The sequence below is a fragment of the Thalassophryne amazonica genome, chromosome 6 (genome assembly GCF_902500255.1).
Source record: "Thalassophryne amazonica chromosome 6, fThaAma1.1, whole genome shotgun sequence".
In the NCBI taxonomy this organism is placed as follows: domain Eukaryota; kingdom Metazoa; phylum Chordata; class Actinopteri; order Batrachoidiformes; family Batrachoididae; genus Thalassophryne; species Thalassophryne amazonica.
The window spans coordinates 102,119,567-102,143,097 of record NC_047108.1 but is presented as its reverse complement, the minus strand read 5'-3'; the positions used below and the strand labels follow the sequence as shown (position 1 = coordinate 102,143,097).

At 42.1% G+C, this 23,531-nt stretch overlaps 1 protein-coding gene across 2 annotated transcripts in view; it reads right to left on the bottom strand.

Annotated features, from left to right (window-relative positions):
- The window catches only part of prickle3 (prickle homolog 3), a 53,263-nt gene extending 31,795 nt beyond the window's left edge, over nt 1-21,468 (bottom strand). For both annotated transcript variants that reach the window (XM_034172993.1, XM_034172994.1), the window contains exons 1-2: nt 21,269-21,468; nt 407-489 (exon numbers count right to left, since the gene is read on the bottom strand). In XM_034172993.1, coding sequence (XP_034028884.1) covers nt 407-489; nt 21,269-21,310 — 125 coding nt within the window. In that variant the 5' untranslated portion in view covers nt 21,311-21,468. The remainder of the gene's footprint in view (nt 1-406; nt 490-21,268) is intronic.
- Between the last annotated feature and the right edge of the window lie 2,063 nt (nt 21,469-23,531).

The window sequence follows — 23,531 nt, the reverse complement described above, 5'->3', positions numbered from 1 at the left end:
TGATTCAATTAATCTAGATGCAGAATTATTTTCTTCCCTGTAGGGAGACCCTGAAATAATTTTAATGCAAAATTAGAGAAAAGGTTACTGGATAGATTTTTCTGCAATAAATTACAGTGCGGAAAAAATGCTTCTTTTTTGCCATTCATGGAGGGGTAGGGGGGAGGTCACAGTGATTCAATAAGAAAGTCCAACTTACCATGACCAGACAGTTCCCCAAAGACTGTTTGTACATTTCAGTAAAATTCTACGCACTGCGGGCAAATCTTGATGGCAGTTCTATGGATGATGGCCCAATGGAGTTAACAAATAAATGTGTGCCACTGTTCAAATATTTAAGGACCCGAGTTTAAGGAACATTTTTTGCAGACGTAATAAGTACTACTGTACTTAATAAGAGTCATACCTCCAGCCATGCACACGGAAGCCAGGGCATTTGTCTCCACAGCGCATACAGGGCTGCCCTTGGTCTGGATCTTCTTCCTCCTGCTGAAAAAAAAAATAAAATAAAAACATGCATTTCCCACAATGCACCAGAAGTTTCTTTTGGCACAGAGTAAACTGTGAACCCCACAGGGGTGAGCTTCAAGCAGAATAGGTTTCTAAACATTTTTTTTTTCCAAACTACCATGATGACTGAAAGTAAAGTCAATATTTGTGTATCACCACATTACCTTAAATGTATTTTCACCATTTTATGTGTGTCTGAACTGGGAGAAATAACTATTAACCCGGCTGCACTAGTGGCAACATGTAACCTTCAACCTGTCTTAAAGTCCACTTCAGAAAACATGCTGTGCTTTGTAGCAGTTCCACAATGTAGTGGCTCCGAGATCAAGATCATATCTGTACTGCTGTTCCCGAGGTTGTTTGTTTCTGACGTCTCCAGTTACCTCTAAGTGCAACCACACCTGCTCCTAATTTCCATCATCCATCCAGCATCCACCAACCATCCAGCAGGTGGCAGTGTTCATCAGGTGGTAGGCAGGGCTGCTGTATATTATGTAAGCAAAGCAAAATTGCTTTTTGTATTGATCTGGTGTATCAATATTCACCAAACTTTACTCATGTTTACCCTCATATTTTTTTTAGTTGCCATGCCAAACTGGAGGCGACGGACTCATTCACCCATCCATCACATTTGACAGCGTGCATGCATAATCTTTTCCAAAGGCCTGGAACAAATGAATGTCCAGTATCCTGTACAGGATTATGTTTTGTGACCCAATACTGTGGCTCATACAGACTCTGATGTTTGCAGAACGTTGCTGGAAACTTAGACATGGATGGAAGGAAGGAAATAAATATATGAATAAATAAATAAATAGTACCCCCCCACCCCTCCCCATAGACTGTATATACATTCCTCCAGATAGATAGATGGATAGATAAATAGATAAAGAAGCAAAACCCCCAGAAGTCCTGTTCAGAGTTTGACATCATTAGCCTCACGATTAAGTTAAACCTGTTCAGGGCCAGACTTAGTATTTAGAAGTTTGAAAAATGTTGCAGTATACATTTAATCTATGAAAGCTAATTAGAAAATGCATCACAGGAACCCCCGTCCCCTTCCAAATGTGCTGCACATTTAATAAGTAGCAACATCAACATTCTGTTCCTGCAGCCTAGTGTGCATGTTTTGCCTCTTTTTAGAGATCAGAGGAAGGAAGCAGAGACAGGATAAGAGCTGCACCCCTTCCCTCTCCGTGCAGTCACTCTGTCTCTACTTTTTTTTTTATGTTAACTATCTACTTTGTTTTTTATGTTAACTATCGCCTTCACTCTGCCTCATCTGCGATCATATTGCCGATTGTTGCTTTTGAATAACATTTTAGTTGCAGCTCTGTTTGGGAAGTATTTTTCATTGGTGGTGGTGAATGAGGATTTCAGGATACATTTACTAAACAAAGCCTAGGGCATCCGGACCACATACTTTGCTCTAAGCCACATGACCAAAAGCACATGAAATACTCGGCGCCTGCACATGCACAGGCAATGACAGAGTTTAACGAGCAAAGCAATAAACTGCAGGTACCTGTGCGTACCTGCTCAGTTACTGTAGGCATCAATCTTTATTTTAACAAACACACAGACCTCACATCAGCATTCACCACAAGCCCGAATCACCACATGGAATTTTTAGGAACATTTGCAAAACCACAATGCATTTCTTCTCTGGCGTGAACCCTTGGTTTTCTTTCCTTATCTGATCTTATGTATTCCATCGGTCAATTTAAAGCACTTTACGAGCACAATCATAAACCGCAGATGAATTGGAGGCAATATATTGCGCTTTCTTGCAAAAATGTCTACTTTCAACAATGTGTTGCAAAATATTCTTTTGTTACTATTTTTTATGTAAAAGATTACGGGGTACACATGCCAGAATATTTGCAGTGACAACTGTACATCCTTTTTATTACCAACACAAACTAGTTAGTCCAGAATATTTCTTCATGACACCAAGTACTAATTTGCATGCAGTTTTAAAAGCCACACAAGCTGCGCTCCAAACAACACACAGACCGATACTAAAATCTGAACTGCACCCCGCTGCCTGACTTTTGTAGTGGGAACAGACCGAGACTTGAAAAGTGACAAATGGAATAAATGGAGCCTTTTGGCGAGTTCCTCATTTGTCATACAACCTGAGATTTAACGTGTGGCACATGGGGAAAAAAATGCCTGTATGTTAAACACTCGTGTGGGGTTACATCCCCTTTGTAAGTATTGAATTTATTAAGATTTCACAAGCAGAATGTAAATAGCTGCAGGATAAACTCCTCCCATGGAAATTGGAGACTGTGTTCAATATTAAAGTGCAAAGAAACTAAATGATACTTTATACATTCATCTTCCATTGTTGTTCCCCTTCACTTAGCCACTCCCTGTCCCCTACAAATACAGCCTCATTAATAACCGCTGTGTACGCTGAAAACTAGGTGGGAAAGAAGCATGGGCAACTTTCCATCTAGACGATGCATAAAAACAACTGTGTTGGAAAAATATGTGCAGCTGAATTAAAATTATGGCTCAAGAGTACAAGATTTTGGAGGTCATAGTAATTGAAGACTTTCACAGTGAATTTTGGAAGTGATGCCAGATTTTCCAAAGACATTTCTCACATATGAAAACCTATATAGGTCCTGAGGCCTATTGGTTCTACTGCTTATCACCAAATTCTGCAGTGTGGATGAGACACCAGTCCAATGCAGGTTACTCCTCCAGCTAAGGCCAGTCAGCTGGGGGGAATGGGACAATGCAGATGAAGTGTCTCATCAAAGGACAAAGACAAGTAGTGGGGAATCAAACCCAGGTTTACATATTGGTAGCCCAGCTGAGTTTGACCATTTATGTTTAATACAGGATGTATGGGTAAAAAGGTAATAAAAAAAAAAATACAAATTAGGTATAGTTTTTGATCCTATCTTGCCCTTTCATCTGCACATTGGAGAGGGTACAAACATTGCTTGCTTTCTTTAATATCACAAGGATTTGACCTATGCTGTCAATGGAGGACAGCGATTCATGCATTTGTTTCTTCTAGAATTGACTTTTGCAATGTTCTGTTTTCTGACTTGCCTCATTTGAGCATCAAGGGTCTCCAGCTGGTTCAGAATGCTGCTGCTAAAGTCATAACTTGGGGAAGAACGTTTGATCACATTACTCCACTTCTGGTCTCCCTTCACTGGCTTCCTGTTCATGCGAAGTCTGAATTTAAGGATTTGTTATTGAGATGTAAAGTTCTTCATGGACTAGCATGCTCATATTTGCCTGATTTGCTTACACCATATGTACCTGGGCATGCCGTCTGTTCTCAGGATTTAGGACGCTTGTGTTCCGAAGAAGCAGTCAGCTGGTTGCAGGGCCTTTTCAGGGCTGTACAGTGCAAGCGTTTTGCTCGCATATTGCGCCTAAAATTTGATTGTGCGAGAAAAAAAATAAAACGGGCACACGTGTGCGAGAATGTATTTCAACCCTTTCATTCGCATTTTGCTCCTAAAATAAATATGTATACAGTGGTCCCTTGCTATAACGCGGTTCACCTCGCTGTTAAGTGGATTTTTTAGTCCAATTTTGCATTCTTTTTTTTTTTTTTTACAGTGTGTTCCGTGGCCTCATCAAGCAGCCGGTCGCGACACCGTGAAGGTTGAGCACGCGCATTGTGTTCTGCGTGTCTGTTTATAAGAATCTTCTTGCCCAGAAGAAAAAAGAGTGCCAACAACTACCCATAACTGTGTTTTTAACTCGGAAAAAGCCACCTGCAGTGAGGTTTGACTCAGTGGAAAAAGGCGCGGCGCCACGATGAAGAGGCGCGATCAGAGGAACTGTGAAATACTGGTCAGTCACTATTAATAATTTCTTTTGTGTCCAACCTCGTAGGTTGATCGTTAAAATTAAATTTGTTAGTTCTAAAAGCCATCACAGTCACTTGCCCAGTTCCGGATCACTGCTGTAGTTTTTGTGCCACCGTTTCTCGTAATCAGCAGGAATAAGCTAATACTTGGTACCAATGGAAAGATTGATGTTTTGTCTACAAACGACCACAATCCAGCCATCCTTGTGATCAGCAGAGGAATCAAAACATCCCGGCGTCTGCGGTGTGCACGCTTTTTCTGACTCACTCATTCCAGCAAGTTTTAAAGTAACGATCTCTAAAACGTAGCAAAGGTGAGTTAGCCATTCGGTGTTTTTGGTTCCAGAGTGGGAAAATACTTACTTACTTGGGTAGAAAATGTCAGTGTGTTATGTCTTGCTGTTTAATTGCTGCACGCATTTATCTCTGACACGAAAATTTGCCGGTTGTGGATCACTGAAGCAGCAGCTTCGTGTCTGTAGTTGTGAGTTATGTGGACTTTGGGGCTCATCTCAACATCACGAATGGGCATGAATGTGGAGGCTTTTACTTTTTAATTCGGGAGAAATCTCACCTCCACACTTCATTTTTTGCTCGTAAAAACGTATAACAGCGCTTTTCAAAACGAAGTAAATTCTCATTTAATAAGTATAATTTCTATCATTTTGTGTTCAAAACACATTCTCGGGCACAGTGTGTATCATTCTGCATTAGAAGGGCTCCAGCCAGATGCCAGGAATGACCCCAAAGTGACGCAAAAGTGATCCGTTTCTGGCAAATGTTTGCGCCACACATAATGTGGCTTCACACTTTAAGTAGAAGCGCTACTCCACCCAGACGTTTTCAGCTAAATAACATCCAAATACCCAATACAACAATACAGAATTAAAGGACATTCAGTTGCATTATGGCTCCGTATAGCGGGACTTTAAAAAAGGTGATCCGGAACTGGGCAACCGTCTGTAATTATTTATAGGAAAACGTTCTATTTTTATTTCTCAAACAAATGTTTGGGCCTGAAAACAGGTTTTGATCTTTGGTTTCATTCTATAATACTGGACTTATTTTTCTACTAAGGTTTGAACTTTGAGAGTGTTTACACAGGAGAGAAAAGTGAGAAAATGTGTGTAGTGAGGGGTTTTACAGCCTTGAAACATCTATAATAATTGTAAAAAAAATAACGCTGGCTACTTCACGGAATTCACCTATCACGGGCTATTTTTAGAATGTAACTCCTGCGACAAACGAGGGACCAATGTATCCCATAGAGAAAACCATTCCCACATCTGTACAAATCGACAAGAGTCTACAACTTAATATTTCCTTTTTTATCCTTCCCTTCAAGGGAAGGATAAAAAAGGAAATTAAAATAATACAAGAAATACAAAGCAAAAAGTAATGAAATGGACAAAAACAATGATGTAAATAACGATAGAAAATGAAGTAAAAAACAATTAAATAAATACAATAGAATAATATAAAATGTGCATGTGTGTGTGGAAAAGGTACTCTCTGTACAGTATGTGTCTTTGCATTAATAATAAAATTGTATCAAGAAATTTCACAGTGCTCCTAAATCTTTATCTGTGCGCCTAAATTTTTTCCTTTTAGGAGCACCTGTGCTCCTAGCGAAAAAGCTAAGCATACAGCCCTGCTTTTCTTATAAAGCACCTTTCTTAAGGGCCCTGTCTCACTGGAGAAAGGATTAATTGCGCATGAATTGAGTATTATGAATGCATCGCGCACATGTTGCACGTGCACGGCATCTGCATTGTGGTCATAAAAGAAGCGCACTCGCTCCTTTCGGCATCACTATTCACACCAACAATACAGGCTCTGGAGCATTTGCTGGACTTGGACAAGCTGATTGGAGTAAAGAAGCAGTGAACAGGGCGAGTGGTGACATCAGCAGATGACATCAGAGCACAGCTCGTCTGAACAATTATAACAAGAAGTTGAATCTGTTATAAACATAGGAATAAATACTGTAACAGCTGCAGACAAGAAGGAAAAAACACGCAACTGTTTTATCAAGCCTTGACAATGTAAACAAGTCAGACGGCTCAAAATGCTTTTTACAGCTTGTTAGCCGTTCGCGCGCACGAACTGCCCAGCTGCAGTTTCCTCTGTGATCAGGAGGTAATTAGAGCCATTTTCAACAGGCAATTTGCAGAATAAAATGATTAATCCGCCACAAAATAATTATTTTATATAGGCAGCATCCAGCGCAGAGCGCGTGACAGCCGGCAGAACAAAGAACGGCATCCAGCTGTGAACACGTAATAAAAACGCTTTATTCATGGCCAATCTGTATGCAGTCACTACAACTTATTTTAGTTTGTGATGTGGACATGATGGGCACGCAAAATATCCGTTTCACACACTGTCCCAGTCCGCTGCCAAGCCGCAAATCCCTGTCAGTTGCGGATATCAGCAGATGACGGCGAATATACAGTGCATAGATTGAGTATGTATTGTGTATGTATGGAGTATGTAAGGCGGATGTCATCCGCAGCCAAAATTTTGTGCGGCTCAAACATCCTGGAAACGGACAAACGTGCCTCTGCAGATAATTGCCGACGTGTGTGGGTGTCAGCCAACTCATACAAGCATGTTTCGCAGATATTGCGGATGTTAAGTGAATATGAGCTAATTTTGTGCGCAATCCATACGCAAATCCTCCTAAACGCCAGTGGGACAGGGCCCTAAAAAACAGTTTGCCAAACTGTGATAAGACAGTCTGCTTCTATGTTTACTCCAGATGGAAAACTTCTCTATTTTCTGTTTATTGGAATTGACACTAACTTTGTGGTATTGATTTGCACTTTTAACCCTTAATTTAATTGTTTGAACTTTCTTTTATTGTTTGTTAATCAATTCTACTTTCATAGCTGTCACTTGTATCATATCTTTTGTATTTTGTCTTGCTTTTTGTTCACATTGTTGTGGTTGCCAGATGAGATGATCACTCAAATGAGTTGGGTCTGCTCTTTTGGATCCGGCTCTTGTGAAGCGCCTTGAGGCAACCTGTGTTGTGATTTTGCGTTTTACAAATTAATTAAATTTGAGTGATGTCCTCCTGAGGGCTTGGCCAGCAGTTGTCCAGGTTCACATATAAAAGGATGAGCTCACATTTTGAACTGTTAGTGGAAACACCTGGATGCATTTACAGCTGTGGGATTGTTAACGGGGATACGAGGCTCTTCTGCAGCTGCACTTTTTCTAAGATGGTGATTTACAAAGAGAACACCGTCTTTTGATTGCACAGTGTGATAAAAGTACTTTTTTTAAAATGCGTATTAGTTATATGTTATGTGTAGACAAAAAAAAGCCAGAAATGGAGTTCTACAATATTTTATGAATACGTCTCCTTTTATTAGAACAGCAAGCGCACATCCTTTTCCAGCAGATGTCAACATTCCACCTTAATGTCAGTTTGAGCACTACCTTTAGTTTCTCTTGCACTTTTGTGCAAGAATGATAACATGGCAGCAGTCTGCTGGTGGTCTCTGAGAGACAGCGGTCTGACAACACAGAACCCTCTCTCAACTCAAACATTAGTAAGATAAAGGTGCAGTACGACGTCATTTTAGCAGTTTCAAACCAGAACTGTTACACAGCTTATAAGAACTGTTACAGTTCAATTTAACTTACACATGGTACGGTTTACTGTAAATATGAGTTTGGTATATTTAAATCCTGATTATCTGGTCGTATCCAGCCCCTATCTTGTTCAATTCACATGAGTGTGGAGAAAATGTCAGGCGCAAAAGCAGATAGAGATGTTTGGAATTCCTGAGGCAGCCATGGATTCCATTTGAAGAGGGTGCCCACCTCTGGAAAGAGTCTCTGAGGTCAGTTTTTGATGAGTAAAAACTGTTTTCTTCCCTAGAACAGTCTAATTTTATTTGTTTAGTGTAGAACAGAAGATCCTCTGTTCAAGGCCACTGGTGCCCCATTCCTCAAAGTACATCTGGAGCTGTGTGCATCCAATATAAATCAACATGCAGATTCATGAACAAGAACAGGAGTACTCTAGTGAAATTATAGGTTATGTATTTGTGTAAAGCCCTAATGTCACTTTCACAGATATGCACTGCAGAAGGTCCCAGTTTGACACCTCGCCCATACTTAGAGGGTCTGGGGGTGTCCATGATTAACCAGAATATTCTGTCCTTGTGCTGTAGTCTTGCTTTAATTGTGTTGGAATTTTCTAGATTTCTTTTTTCACTCGTAACCCTTGACATACTTTGGTCATCACTTGCCTTTCTGTGGAAACTGAAACTTTGTCATTCATGCCATAACATCACCTGGAGCTTTCTAGAAACACCAATGTTGCCTATGCCAGTTTGGCACAGTTTTAGAACATGGCCTTCTAGGATGCATATTCAAAGTGAGAACGGGGTTTAACTACCTTTTTTAGTCTGAATATCTCCAGAACTCTTGTATAAGGAGATGTTTCCAACATGATTAAGTGCTTTACATTAAGACGGATCATTTGGTCTAGACCACAGTATAAACAGCGATACGTCACAGCATAGATACACCAATACGACAAAACTCTACTTTCATCTCACCACACTGACACTTTACAAGGGTACTGGAGATCTAAGCAGGTCTCAGGTCTAACAGCATGCGCTGATGGGAGTCGGCGCATCAATCATATTACAGAATAGCCCTTATTAGAATTAATTTCTATTTCTTGTTTTTCTGACAAACACCTTCCACAATCATAAGCAACTTAATTATTCAATGAACTATTCTGAGTGTTCTTCCACAATGAGTTTCTGTGATAATTTTCAATAATTTAATTTTTAATGCATTTCCCCATGACTCTTCAGGTTTCATCCTGCTCACCAAAAGCATGCCGCTGTCTTGAAACATTTTCCAGCCAATTGTGTACATATTTCTACTGAGCTTTTACATCTGATGCACTGTCTGACAGGGACTCAAACCAAGGATCCTTTGGCCACGTCTGCCTATATAAATAACCTCAAGGCCACTAACGGAGAATTTACAGGGTTTTTAATTGTCATATTGGGGAGGTGATGGTCTAGTGGTTAAAGCGTTGGGTGTGAGATCAGGGCATCCTCGGTTCAAATCCCAGCCTGATGGGAAAATCACTAAGGGCCCTTGGCCAAGGTTCTTAATCCTGTAGTTGCTCCCTGTGTGTAGTGAGCACCTTGTATGGCAGCACCCTCACATCAGGGTGAATGTGTGGCATTATTTGTAAAGCACTTTGAGCATCTGATGCAGATGGAAAAGCGCTATATAAATGCAGTCCATTTACCATTCACCTGTTACTGTGTTCTCCCTGAAAACCGCTGTTCTTTTTTACATTTCCTTATCGGAATGACGGTGTTCTGTCAAAGGACAATGTACCTAAACTGAAGATTGCTTATTGTGCCGACATGAAGGTCCAGACAGGAGAGGTGGTAGTAAGCTGCTATCAGCACAATGTGTGGGTAAAGCAAATAAAACTTTCAGGTTCACAGTATTTCACATTCTCTCTCTCTCTCACACACACACACACACACACACACACACACACACACACACACACACACACACACACACACACACACACACACACACACACACGTATCTGATTTCCATATCAGCTCCTTTGTTTTCTCCAAGTGCATTTAATTTGAACCCGATTTGGTTTGCACGTTCTTGCTACCAGGTAACAGCTTAACCTGGTAATGCACAGAGCAAAAGGCTTCAGCCTTCACTGACCATCAAAGGCTACCTGCACAAGCTCAACAACAGATTACTGACAATAATCAAATCAAATCAATTTCATTTATATAGCGCCAAATCACAACAAACAGTTGCCCCAAGGCGCTTTATATTGTAAGGCAAAGCCATACAATAATTACGGAAAAACCCCAACGGTCAAAACGACCCCCTGTGAGCAAGCACTTGGCAACAGTGGGAAGGAAAAACTCCCTTTTAACAGGAAGAAACCTCCAGCAGAACCAGGCTCAGGGAGGGGCAGTCTTCTGCTGGGACTGGTTGGGGCTGAGGGAGAAAACCGGGAAAAAGACATGCTGTGGAGGGGAGCAGAGATCAATCACTAATGATTAAATGCAGAGTGGTGCATACAGAGCAAAAAGAGAAAGAAACACTCAATGCATTATGGGTGTACAGAGGGTGTCTGTCTCCCTGATCCGAATTGGGAGCTGGTTCCACAGGAGAGGAGCCTGAAAGCTGAAGGCTCTGCCTCCCATTCTACTCTTACAAACCCTAGGAACTACAAGTAAGCCTGCAGTCTGAGAGCGAAGCGCTCTATTGGGGTGATATGGTACTATGAGGTCCCTAAGATAAGAAGGGACCTGACTATTCAAAACCTTATAAGTAAGAAGAAGAATTTTAAATTCTATTCTAGAATTAACAGGAAGCCAATGAAGAGAGGCCAATATGGGTGAGATATGCTCTCTCCTTCTAGTCCCCGTCAGTACTCTAGCTGCAGAATTTTGAATTAACTGAAGGTTTTTCAGGGAACTTTTAGGACAACCTGATAATAATGAATTACAATAGTCCAGCCTAGAGGAAATAAATGCATGAATTAGTTTTTCAGCATCACTCTGAGACAAGACCTTTCTAATTTTAGAGATATTGAGTAAATGCAAAAAAGCAGTCTTACATATTTGTTTAATATGCGCTTTGAATGACATATCCTGATCAAAAATGACTCCAAGATTTCTCACAGTATTACTAGAGGTCAGGGTAATGCCATCCAGAGTAAGGATCTGGTTAGACACCATGTTTCTAAGATTTGTGGGGCCAAGTACAATAACTTCAGTTTTATCTGAGTTTAAAAGCAGGAAATTAGAGGTCATCCATGTCTTTATGTCTGTAAGACAATCCTGCAGTTTAGCTAATTGGTGTGTGTCCTCTGGCTTCATGGATAGATAAAGCTGGGTATCATCTGCGTAACAATGAAAATTTAAGCAATGCTGTCTAATAATACTGCCTAAGAGAAGCATGTATAAAGTGAATAAAATTGGTCCTAGCACAGAACCTTGTGGAACTCCATAATTAACCTTAGTCTGTGAAGAAGATTCCCCATTTACATGAACAAATTGTAATCTATTAGATAAATATGATTCAAACCACCGCAGCGCAGTGCCTTTAATACCTATGGCATGCTCTAATCTCTGTAATAAAATTTTATGGTCAACAGTATCAAAAGCAGCACTGAGGTCTAACAGAACAAGCACAGAGATGAGTCCACTGTCTGAGGCCATAAGAAGATCATTTGTAACCTTCACTAATGCTGTTTCTGTACTATGATGAATTCTAAAACCTGACTGAAACTCTTCAAATAGACCATTCCTCTGCAGATGATCAGTTAGCTGTTTAACAACTACCCTTTCAAGAATTTTTGAGAGAAAAGGAAGGTTGGAGATTGGCCTATAATTAGCTAAGATAGCTGGGTCAAGTGATGGCTTTTTAAGTAATGGTTTAATTACTGCCACCTTAAAAGCCTGTGGTACATAGCCAACTAATAAAGATAGATTGATCATATTTAAGATCGAAGCATTAAATAATGGTAGGGCTTCCTTGAGCAGCCTGGTAGGAATGGGGTCTAATAGACATGTTGATGGTTTGGATGAAGTAACTAATGAAAATAACTCAGAACAATCTGAGAGAAAGAGTCTAACCAAATACCGGCATCACTGAAAGCAGCCAAAGATAACGATACGTCTTTGGGATGGTTATGAGTAATTTTTTCTCTACTAGTTAAAATTTTATTAGCAAAGAAAGTCATGAAGTCATTACTAGTTAAAGTTAAAGGAATACTCGGCTCAATAGAGCTCTGACTCTTTGTCAGCCTGGCTACAGTGCTGAAAAGAAACCTGGGGTTGTTCTTATTTTCTTCAATTAGTGATGAGTAGTAAGATGTCCTAGCTTTACGGAGGGCTTTTTTATAGAGCAACAGACTCTTTTTCCAGGCTAAGTGAAGATCTTCTAAATTAGTGAGACGCCATTTCCTCTCCAACTTACAGGTTATCTGCTTTAAGCTGCGAGTTTGTGAGTTATATCACAGAGTCAGGCTTCTGATTTACAGCTCTCTTTTTCAGAGGAGCTACAGCATCCAAAGTTGTCTTCAATGAGGATGTAAAACTATTGACGAGATACTCTATCTCACTTACAGAGTTTAGGTAGCTACTCTGCACTGTGTTGGTATATGGCATTAGGGAACATAAAGAAGGAAACATATCCTTAAACCTAGTTACGGCGCTTTCTGAAAGACTTCTAGTGTAATGAAACTTATTCCCCACTGCTGGGTAGTCCATCAGAGTAAATGTAAATGTTATTAAGAAATGATCAGACAGAAGGGAGTTTTCAGGGAATACTGTTAAGTGTTCAATTTCCATACCATAAGTCAGAACAAGATCTAAGATATGATTAAAGTGGTGGGTGGACTCATTTACATTTTGAGCAAAGCCAATTGAGTCTAATAATAGATTAAATGCAGTGTTGAGGCTGTCATTCTCAGCATCTGTGTGGATGTTAAAATCGCCCACTATAATTATCTTATCTGAGCTAAGCACTAAGTCAGACAAAAGGTCTGAAAATTCACAGAGAAACTCACAGTAACGACCAGAAGGACGATAGATAACAAATAAAACTGTTTTGTGGGACTTCCAATTTGGATGGACAAGACTAAGAGTCAAGCTTTCAAATGAATTAAAGCTCTGTCTGGGTTTTTGATTAATTAATAAGCTGGAATGGAAGATTGCTGCTAATCCTCCGCCTCGGCCCGTGCTACGAGCGTTCTGGCAGTTAGTGTGACAATAACACTAGATAACAGGTAATTAAAAAATGTTGTTCATGTGCAAGTGGTATTTGGTACCAGAAATCCCAGAGTTAGCCTTTCCTAAAATACTCAAACAAATAAATAAGGGTAGCACAGTGACTTAGTGGTTAGCACTGTTTCCTCACAGCAACAAGGTCATGGGATCAAATCCCACCTGTGGCCATTCTGTGTGGAGTTTGCATGTTCTCCCCGTGTCTGCGTGAGTTGTCTCCGGGTGTTCCGGCTTCCTCCCACATCCAAAGAAATGCAGGTCAGGTGGACTGGAAACTTCAAATAGACCATAGGTGTGAATGTGTTTGTCTGTCTATACGGGGTCCTATGATAGACTGGCATCCTGTCCAGGCTGTACCCTACCTCACCCCTATGGCTGCTGGAATAGCCCCCCGTGACCCTTGATGAGAGCAAGAGGGTATAATAAATAAATGGGACTTCGGCGTGCAGGCTCATCATTCGTTAAGTCCTTTGAAAATCTGACACTTTACCTCATACCGCTGCCATGGCAACTGTGATCACATCGCTCAGGGAAATAGTGCATTTAAAATAAACTCTGCTGCATCCTTAAACTGCTTTACGTTCACCAGGGCCCGATTTCATAAAGCAGTCTACTCTTTTAGCCTACCAAGCTTACTTAGTCGACTAAAGGTAATCGCCCAACATTATCTGTCTAATCTCCGTTTCACATCGACTGCTATACTTATAGATTAACCTTTTTACATTAGTTGACAATTTTCACGGTCATAGCAGTCTCGCGAGTGCCGTTGCCAAGAAACGCCTCCAATGCGCGACAGTTTTTGTTTACTTCCAACCTGATACAAACATGGCCGAGTCCGCCACAGCAGTGGGGAAGCGCTCCCGACCTCAGCGTCCGTAAACATCTATGGATTATTCTGGTCTAGGAACACCCAAACCCACCACAAGTCTTTCCTGAAGTTTTGTCAACTAAAATAAGACTAGCCTCCTCTGTACCAGGATAACAACTTTAGTCAGGTAACGTGAAACTTTAACCGAGTAAGCGCTTTGTGCAACAACGAACGTCAAAAGATGAATTGATTGAGTTTAGTCGACTAAACCAGATTAGGCCACTTTATGAAACTGCGCCCTGGAATTAAATGGTGAACTCAACCTTTATTTACTGTCAAGTCTCAATTCAGTTTTGAACAAGGAGGTAGTGATGATGTGGGGAGGAATTACAGCTGAATGAAGATTAAAATATTTCTACATTCTCTCAGTGGTGAGCTTTGAAGTATGAACTAAAGTAAAATCAGTAGTTTTACTTCTCTCAACAAAGCAGTTTGAAAGCTTATACATTAACAAGCGAGGTCACCAGTCAGGGGCCTTTTTGGTTTTCTAGTGCACACAATGTAAATACAAGTCTGCACAGACAACAGCAAGACGCCACTCTGCGGCACTGCACGCCTTGTTTTGAAAAACCACGTTTCCTACTGGAAGGACACTTTAAAACAACAGTTTTAAGACCTGAACAGAAACAGTATCCACTCTCAGTACTTTGAGTGTTTATACAGTTCAGCTTGAATGTTAAAGGGTAACTCTTATACGTGTGTAAAAAGTACATGTAAATCCTACTCTTGAACCTGTTTTAAATGTTGCTGACATATCCTGAGAGAGGCAGAGAGCGATTCAGTGACATTAACAAAGCTCAAGGCAGACTGCAAATTCAAAGCAAGTGAAACCTCACTAACAAAGGTAAAGTCATGACTGATTTTTGACCCCAGTTTCCATCTCCCAGCTTCAAAATTGAGGAATTAAAAAAATCTAAAATTCCTATGAAATTGGGTACTGCAGTCTCGTTTGAGGGCGGGCGCTAAAGGGGTAAAATATGACACATATGATGTAATTTATCTACTTCCAGGGACCAACCACAGCATTTTCAATGTGTTTTTGGGCAAATTACATGCAAACAAAGTGAAAATGCAAAGAAAAAGTGACAATGCGGTGGGAAAGTAGACGTATTGCGGTTTGTTTATCGTGTCGAGGCGGTTGTGCAGGTGAAAGAACGGAGCTACCCTGGTTAGCTGTGTAGGCTAACAATTACCGACACGACATCTCCCATCTGCCTCGCCTTTTCTTCTTCACTGGGAACTGAAACAAATATACTTTTCCCGATTGCTTCAGTTACTGCAGCTGGAAACAAAACAGTACACCGTTTATCCATGTGAAGTTATGCTGTGTATATATTGCGCAACGGACCTGGCGTCCTCCTAAGTGGTCAAATCCCGCGATATCACACAGGGTTCAAATGAGACTACGATGCCCTATTGCAGTTCTTCCTATGACCTGCTATTCTGCATCAGATTACATACGTCACCATCAAGTCATCAATCTGCAAGTCCCAAGTCAAGTCTCAAGTCATAATGACCACCAATTGTTTGTAAGATGACTTGAGACTTGACTTGGGTCTTGCAGATTGATGACTTGAGAATGACTTGACAGTGACTTACTCCCACCTCTGCTTACAACTGTAACTTAATGCAGATTGTTGCAACTGTGTACAATTCCCTTGATGGGGTGGTGGATTTGGCTGGGCTACCAGGCAGGATCTCAGGGTTGGGAGGTAGGCTTGGTGACCTAGACTGCTCTTCCTCTGGCTGTGGTTGATTCTCAGTGTTGTTGGACTTCCCTTGGCATTGACAGTGTTGATGCTGTGAATCTCATGGAAGAACTGTTGAAAGGGGGAGATTCGTCACCCCTTTTATCCTGATTACTGCCTATTACTTCCAACTGGTCACAATCTAATCCAACTCTAGAAGTCCCGATAACTACAGGTTACTCCCAATCATGTACAGTGCATCTGGAAAGTATTCACAGTGCTTCACTTTTTCCGCATTTTGTTATGCTACAGCCTTATTCCAAAATGGAGTAAAATCATTTTCCATCAATGTTCTACTCACAACACCCCATAATGACAACATGAAAAAATTGTTTTTTTTTTAGAAATTTTGGCAAATTATATATATATATATAAAAATAAACAAGAAATCACATGGATATAAGTATTCATAGCCTTTCCTCAATACTTTCTTAATGCACATATGACAGCAATTACAGCCTTAAGCCTTGCTGAATATGGTGCCACAAGCTTATTGCACCTATCTTTAGGAAGTTTTGCCCATTCCTCTTTGCAGCACCTCTCAAGCTCCATCAGGTTGGATGGGAAGCGTCGCTGCACAGACATTTTCAGATCTCTCCAGAGATGTTCAATCAGATTCAGTTCTGGGCTCTGGCTGGAGCACTCAAGGACATTCAGAGTTGTTCTGAAGCCACTCCTTTGATATCTTGGCTGTGTGCTTAGGGTTATTGTCCTGCTGAAACATGAACCACTGCCCCAGTCTGAGGACAAGAGCGCTCTGGAGCAGGTAGTCATGCAGGATATCTCTGTACATTGCTGCATTCATCTTTCCCTCAATCCTGACTAGTCTCCCAGTTCCTGCCACTGAAAAACATCCCCACGGGATGATGCTGCCACCACCATGCTTCACTGTAGGGATGTGCCTGGTTTCCTCCAAACATGATGCCTGGCATTCACACCAAAGAGTTCAATCTTTGTCACATCAGACCAGAGAATTTTGTTTCTCATGGTCAGAGTGCTTCAGGTGCCTTTTGGCAAACTCCAGGTGGGCTGCCATGGCTTCCGTCTGACCACTCTACCATACAGGCCTGACTGGTGGATTGCTGCAAAAATGGTTCTCCTTCTGGAGGGTTCTCCTCTCTCCACAGAGGAATGCTGGAGCTCTGACAGAGTGACCATCGGGTTTTTGGTCACCTCCCTGACTAAGGCTCTTCTCCCCCGATCGCTCAGTTTAGAGGGGTAGCCAGCTCTAGGAAGAATCCTGGTGAATCCAAACTTCTTCCATTTACAGATGATGGAGGTCACTGTGCTCAATGGGACCTTCAATACAGCAGAAATGTTTCTGTACTCAGTTCCGCCAGACTGTACGACTGGCGGAACCCTCTGTCAGCGAGGTCTTCAACTCCCATGTCAGCGAGGTCTTCAACTCCCACCTCCGGGAGAGCTTCTCCCAGATCCCGGGGGAGGTTGGAGACATGGAGTCCGAGTGGACCATGTTCTCCACCTCCATTGTCGATGCGGCCGCTCGTAGCTGTGGTCGCAAGGTGTCTGGTGCCTGTCACGGTGGCAATCCCCGAACCCGGTGGTGGACACCGGAAGTAAGGGATGCCGTCAAGCTGAAGAAGGAGTCCTACATATCTTTGTTGGTAGGTGGGACCCTGGAGGCAGCTGACAGGTACCGGCAGGCCAAGCGTGTCGCAGCCCGTGCGGTCGCAGAGGCAAAAACCAGGGTCTGGGAGGAGTTCGGGGAGGCCATGGAGGAGGACTATCGGTCAGCCTCGAAGAGATTCTGGCAAACCATCCGATGCCTCAGGAGGCGGAAGCAGCTCTCCACCAGCACTGTTTACGGTGCGGGTGGGGAGCTGTTGACCCTGACTGGGGATGTTGTCGGGCGGTGGAAGGAATACTTCGAGGATCTCCTCAATCCCATCATCACGTCTTCCGAAGAGGAAGCAGAGACTGGGGACTCAGAGGTGGACTCATCCATTACCCAGGCCCAAGTCACCAAGGTGGTTAGAAAGCTCCTTGGTGGCAAGGCTCCTGGGGTGGATGAAGTCTGTCCTGAGTACCTTAAGTCTCTGGATGTTGTGGGACTGTCTTGGCTGACACGCCACTGCAACATCGCGTGGCGATCGGGGACAGTGCCTCTGGATTGGCAGACCGGGGTGGTGGTCCCTCTGTTTAAGAAGGGGGACCGGAGGGTGTGTTCCAACTATAGGGGGATCACACTCCTCAGCCTCCCCGGTAAGGTCTATTCCAGAGTACTGGAGAGGAGAATTCGACCGATGGTCGAACCTCGGATTCAGAAGGAGCAGTGTGGTTTTCGTCCTGGTCGCGGCACACTGGACCAGTTCTACACGCTCCATCGGGTGCTCGAGGGTTCATAGGAGTTCACCCAACCAGTCCACATGTGTTTTGTGGATCTGGAGAAGGCGTTTGAGTGTGTCCCTCAGGGCACCCTGTGGGGGGTGCTCCTGGAGTACGGGGTCCGGGGTCCTTTGCTAAGGGCTATCCGGTCCCTGTACGACCGCAGCAGGAGCTTGGTTCGCATTGCCGGTAGTAAGTCAAACCTGTTTCTAGTGCACGTTGGCCTCCGCCAGGGCTGCCCTTTGTCACCGGTTCTGTTCATTATTTTTATGGACAGAATTTCTAGGCGCAACCAGGGTGTAGAGGGGGTCTGGTTTGGGAACCACAGAATCTCGTCTCTGCTGTTTGTGGACGATGTGGTTCTGTTGGCTTTGTCAAATCAGGACCTTCAGCGTGCACTGGAACGGTTTGCAGCCGAGTGTGAAGCGTCCGGGATGAAAATCAGCACCTCGGAATCCGAGGCCATGGTTCTCGACCGGAAAAAGGTGCTTTGCCCTCTTCGGGTCTGTGGAGTGTCCTTGCCTCAAGTGGAGGAGTTTAAGTATCTCGGGGTCTTGTTCACGAGTGAGGGACGGATGGAGCGTGAGATCGATAGACGGATCGGTGCAGCATCTGCAGTGATGCGGTCGCTGTATCGGACCATCGTGGTGAAGAGACAGCTGAGTAGGGCAAAACTCTCGATTTACCGATCGATCTACGTTCCAATCCTCACCTATGGTCATGAGATTTGGATCATGATCGAAAGAACGAGATCGCGAGTCCAAGCGGCCGAGATGAGTTTCCTCCGCAGGGTGGCTGGGCGCTCCCTTAGAGATAGGGTGAGGAGCTCGGTCACTCGGGAGGAGCTCAGAGTCGAGCCGCTGCTCCTCCACATCGAAAGGAGTCAGTTGAGGTGGCTCGGGCATCTTTTCCGGATGCCCCTTGGACGCCTCACTGGAGAGGTGTTCCGGGCACGTCCCATTGGGAGGATGCCCCGGGGAAGACCCAGGACACGCTGGAGGGACTACATCTCTCGGCTGGCTTGGGAACGCCTTGGGGTTCCCCCGGAGGAGCTGGGGGAGGTGTGTGTGGATCGGGAGGTCTGGGCGGCTTTGCTTGAGCTGCTGCCCCCGCGACCCGACTCCGGATGAAGTGGAAGAAAATGGATGGATTTTTCTGTACCCTTCTCCAGATTTGTAAGTTGAGACAATCCTGTCTTAAAGGTCTACAGACAATTCCTTTGACTTCATGCTTGGTTTGTGCTCTGACATGCACTGTCAACTGTGGAATCTTATATGCAGACAGGTGTGTGACTTTCCAGATCAGGTCCAATCAACTGAATTTACCCCAGGTGGACTCTAGTTAAGCTGTAGAAACATCTGAAAGACAGTCAGTGGAAGCAAGATGCACCTAAACTCAATTTTGAGCTTCATGGCAAAGGCTGTGAATACTTATGTACGTGTCATTTCTTAGTTCTTACTCTTATTTAATAAATATGCAAAAATCCCACAAAAGATATTTTCACTGTCATTTTGGGGTATTGTGTGTAGAATTTTGAGGGAAAAAAAATGAATTTCATCCATTTTGGAATAAGGCTGTAACATAAAATGTGGAAAAAGTGAACCACTGAGAATACTTTCTGAAGGCACTACATAGTTTCTAATCTGATCACTTTCTTTTTCAGCCTGATTCAAAAATTGGTACAATCCCAATTACTGCATATTGTATCCAACTGTCCACTTTCACAAGATTATTTCCAATCTGCACAAACTAAATCAGATTATTCACTCTTGGATCACAATGTTTCCCGTCTTCAGTTTAAAAAAAAAAAAACATGTTTAAAACATTCCAGATTGCTCACAATGTTGTACAACGTTGCTTTTACCACTTTCTCGCTTACTACACCTGATTTTAGGCCCCAATTGAGTTTTTGGGGGGGGGGGGTTGTTGTTGTACCCCCCAAAATTGTAGACAATTGGGTTTCAAAAAACAGTGAGAGGCAAGCTTAAGTTGCTTAAGCCCAGAACCCTACCCAACACCCAGTCCATGAAAGTACTAAACAGAGGAGGATCGAGAACACAACCCTGAAGAACACCAGAATTCACTGAAAAGACATCACAGACTCCGCTCTGTATAGCAATGGATAGCTAGATCAATACAGACTCTACTTTCAATCAAGGTCTACATCAAAATCTTAATTCTTACTTGCCAGCTGTACAACTTGCACACCTGGGCAGACAGCAGTAATACGACTGGCTAAGAGATCGCATGACCAGACTCCTCTGCCTGCATATACCCAAATTTTGCAAGAAATAATTTGGTACACCCAAATTCTCAAAATCATCAAATCATCGTTTCCAATGCAATTTTCTTTAGCCTAAGCAAAAATCTTTTGTAGTCTAATTTTGACTTGATGTCCAATCCCTAAAGAAGTTGTATTTCTTGTATCAGCAAATCCTCCTTATGAAGTACTTTGAGGCTAAAACACTTTCATTTTGACTTGGAAAAATAAACTAAATGACAAATCAGTGAACATGACAGTTAGCATTCGTGTTTTTGTGTATCATTCGAATAATCAATCATCTAATCCAGCTATAAAACAGCTGCAGATCCAGATGTGTGACAGCTGTTCAGTCTGGAAAACAAGCTTCAGCTTGGCTACATAGACTGTACGTATTTTGGGTAAAACCCCAGCTGGAAACGTAAGAGTATCCGCTATTGTTATTGTGAAAGCATGTTCAGGTTACAGCTACCTGTTCTACTCAGGTGAGAAGCTATGACGTAGTCTGGCCCCTCCTAACTAACCTGAGGCGCTTGAAATGACTCAAGAAACAAAGAATGTAAGACATTAAAGTAAGACTACCGACAGAAAAAGATATAAAATCAAGCTTTAGAACATTATGAATTAAATAAATAATTCAGTACCAGGTGAATGTGGGATATGAAACCGGTTCCGCCTCAAGTGCTGTTTTGACTTATAAGTTCATTACAAGACTGATCACAAATGCCCAAAAGGAGAAAAAAAGAAAAAAAAAACTTGAAAACGACACCAGAATATGTTCCGTTTGTGATTACAGGATACAAGAGGTCTTCTAAAGCGGAAACCCAAGTTGTGAAAGAAAATGTATGGGATAAAACGTAGACTTACCGAGCGGTTCGACCGCCTCTTTTTAGAGCCGCGGAGGAACATGGTGTCGGTTAAATGTTCAGATAGCAGAAAGACTTCCAGGTGGTCCAAGTTTGGACAACTCTGAGATCTTTAAAGCCCCACAGCCTGTGAGAGACGACGTGATGCCCCCTCAGACTCTTCCGAGCACAAACCTGTGATCCCGAACGCCTCATTCCGCCTTCACCCACTTTGGCAGCGGTCAAGCTAACCGAAATAAGATGCAGCATCCGGTTACATCTTTCATAATAAAAACCGACTGCGGTAATTAACATTTCCTCTTCAGTTCTCAAGTCGAAAATTGCTCCATCAGTCCAGCTTGCTTTTTAGACTGGCTAATAAACAATTATGTTGTCCGTAAAGGCAAAATACACAACTAAGTTGATTTTTGGTTGTCAGCCCATCTTATTTTCACCAAAGGTTAACTTCTCAAATAAGTAAACAGTCAAGACCTTGCTGCACATTTGAACAACTCTTGTCACCATCTAGCTGGAAATGTTAGTTTTTCAGGAGCTTCTGGTACATTTCCTACTTGAAACCCAAAATTCGGTAAAAGTAGCATTTTTAGCCCCCTAGTACTAATGTATAAAAATCGAATTTTTTACATTTTATGGTTCTTGAGTTTTTTAAAATACTAAAGTTTGCCGGAAGGACATACAGAAGGACGGAATTTCTGCTGACAAGCTACTTACAGTTGTAAATAATAACAAAAGTGAGTATTTAATCTGCTACAGACTTCTGAAAAAATGTTACATACCATCATTCCCATTTTACACCATTTGTGCTGTCTGTCCGTAGAAACATGAACACAATATCCAGTTTTAATGTGATTTTGGCCAAACTTGGTGGAATGACTGACTGTACAAGGACAAATTGATTTGATTTTGAGTAAAAACTGGGCTCAATGTTTTTAAATGGGGGAATATTTCAAATAGCTATTCTGAGAAAGGGGTCAAAGATACACCGGTGGTTACTATTAAGCATAAATAAAGTCATTTTTATTGGGCACACCACCATTAATCTTGGCTGATCTTAACAGGTCAAATTCAAACATTTTTTGCACTCGTGGTTAGTAACTGGCAGGTTAATATGCACATTAAATCAACATCAAATATCATCATGCATATTTTCCCCTCTGCAGCTGTCAATTGTTCTTCACAAGCACTTCATTCACTACATTAAGCGTGCACAGATGAGATTCTCATGAAAGATAAACTGATGTCAATTTCAGAGACAGTATTTAAGCATTCCTAAGAGTCAAAATAACAGCCTCACATGTATGTTTTGAGGCTGTGGGCCCACGCATTGGCACAGCCGACTGTCCAAAAGTTGAGCCTAAAATTCACCTGCATTGGCGGAACACTCAAGGCAAGCAAAAACAGAAGTCAATCCGTACTTACAAATTCTTCCCATGCTTCTTTGTGCCAGATCAGGTTTTATCTTTGCTGTGTCTGGGCTGATTTGTTACATCTGGAAAGTCACACTAAGGGAAGGGGTCCAGACTCTTCAAAGTGCACACTTTTAGCCAGAGGAATGTTCTGAGATGTTTTGAATTTTTGGATAGTGCAGGGCGATTAATGGTGAATTATTGCAGCCCTGCACAAGCAGCAGCACCATGGGGTGGGGGGGGGGGGGGGGGGGGGGGGGCATTGTGACATTTCCCCAAAATGTAATTTGTAGGAACATGCCAAGAATCCAGTAGTAGTTACTGCAGTTCCCATTAACAGCCATCAATTCCCATAAAGGCAATGCAAATCATAATGTGCAGAAAGAAGCCCGGTGCATAACAGAAATTGTGATATTACAAGTGCATGCAAAGATGTTCCCAATAAATAATTACATGACGAGTACTGTGTAATAAAATTTTCTCATCAGCACAAGAAGACCGCCATGATGCCAGATACCAAATCATGATCATTTTAACACTTAAAAAAAAAAAAAAAAAAAAAAAAAAAAAAATCCTCCTTACTGATTTAGTAAAGCAGTGATGTACTCTGCCTCCATCTAGTGGGCATCCAACATAATACAATCACTTCATTCATTTTACAGGCAAGAATACAAGTGTAAGTGGATGTTTTTCACCATCATGAACAAGATGAGACACAAGCAGTTTTTGTTTGAAGTAACAATGGCTTTTATTTCCCAAAGCAAGGTTGCTTCAAAACTTTAACTCTTATAAACAGTGTTAGAAAAATAAGGCAATGTTTTACACAAATGACCACTACAGGGTAGAACAAATTACACA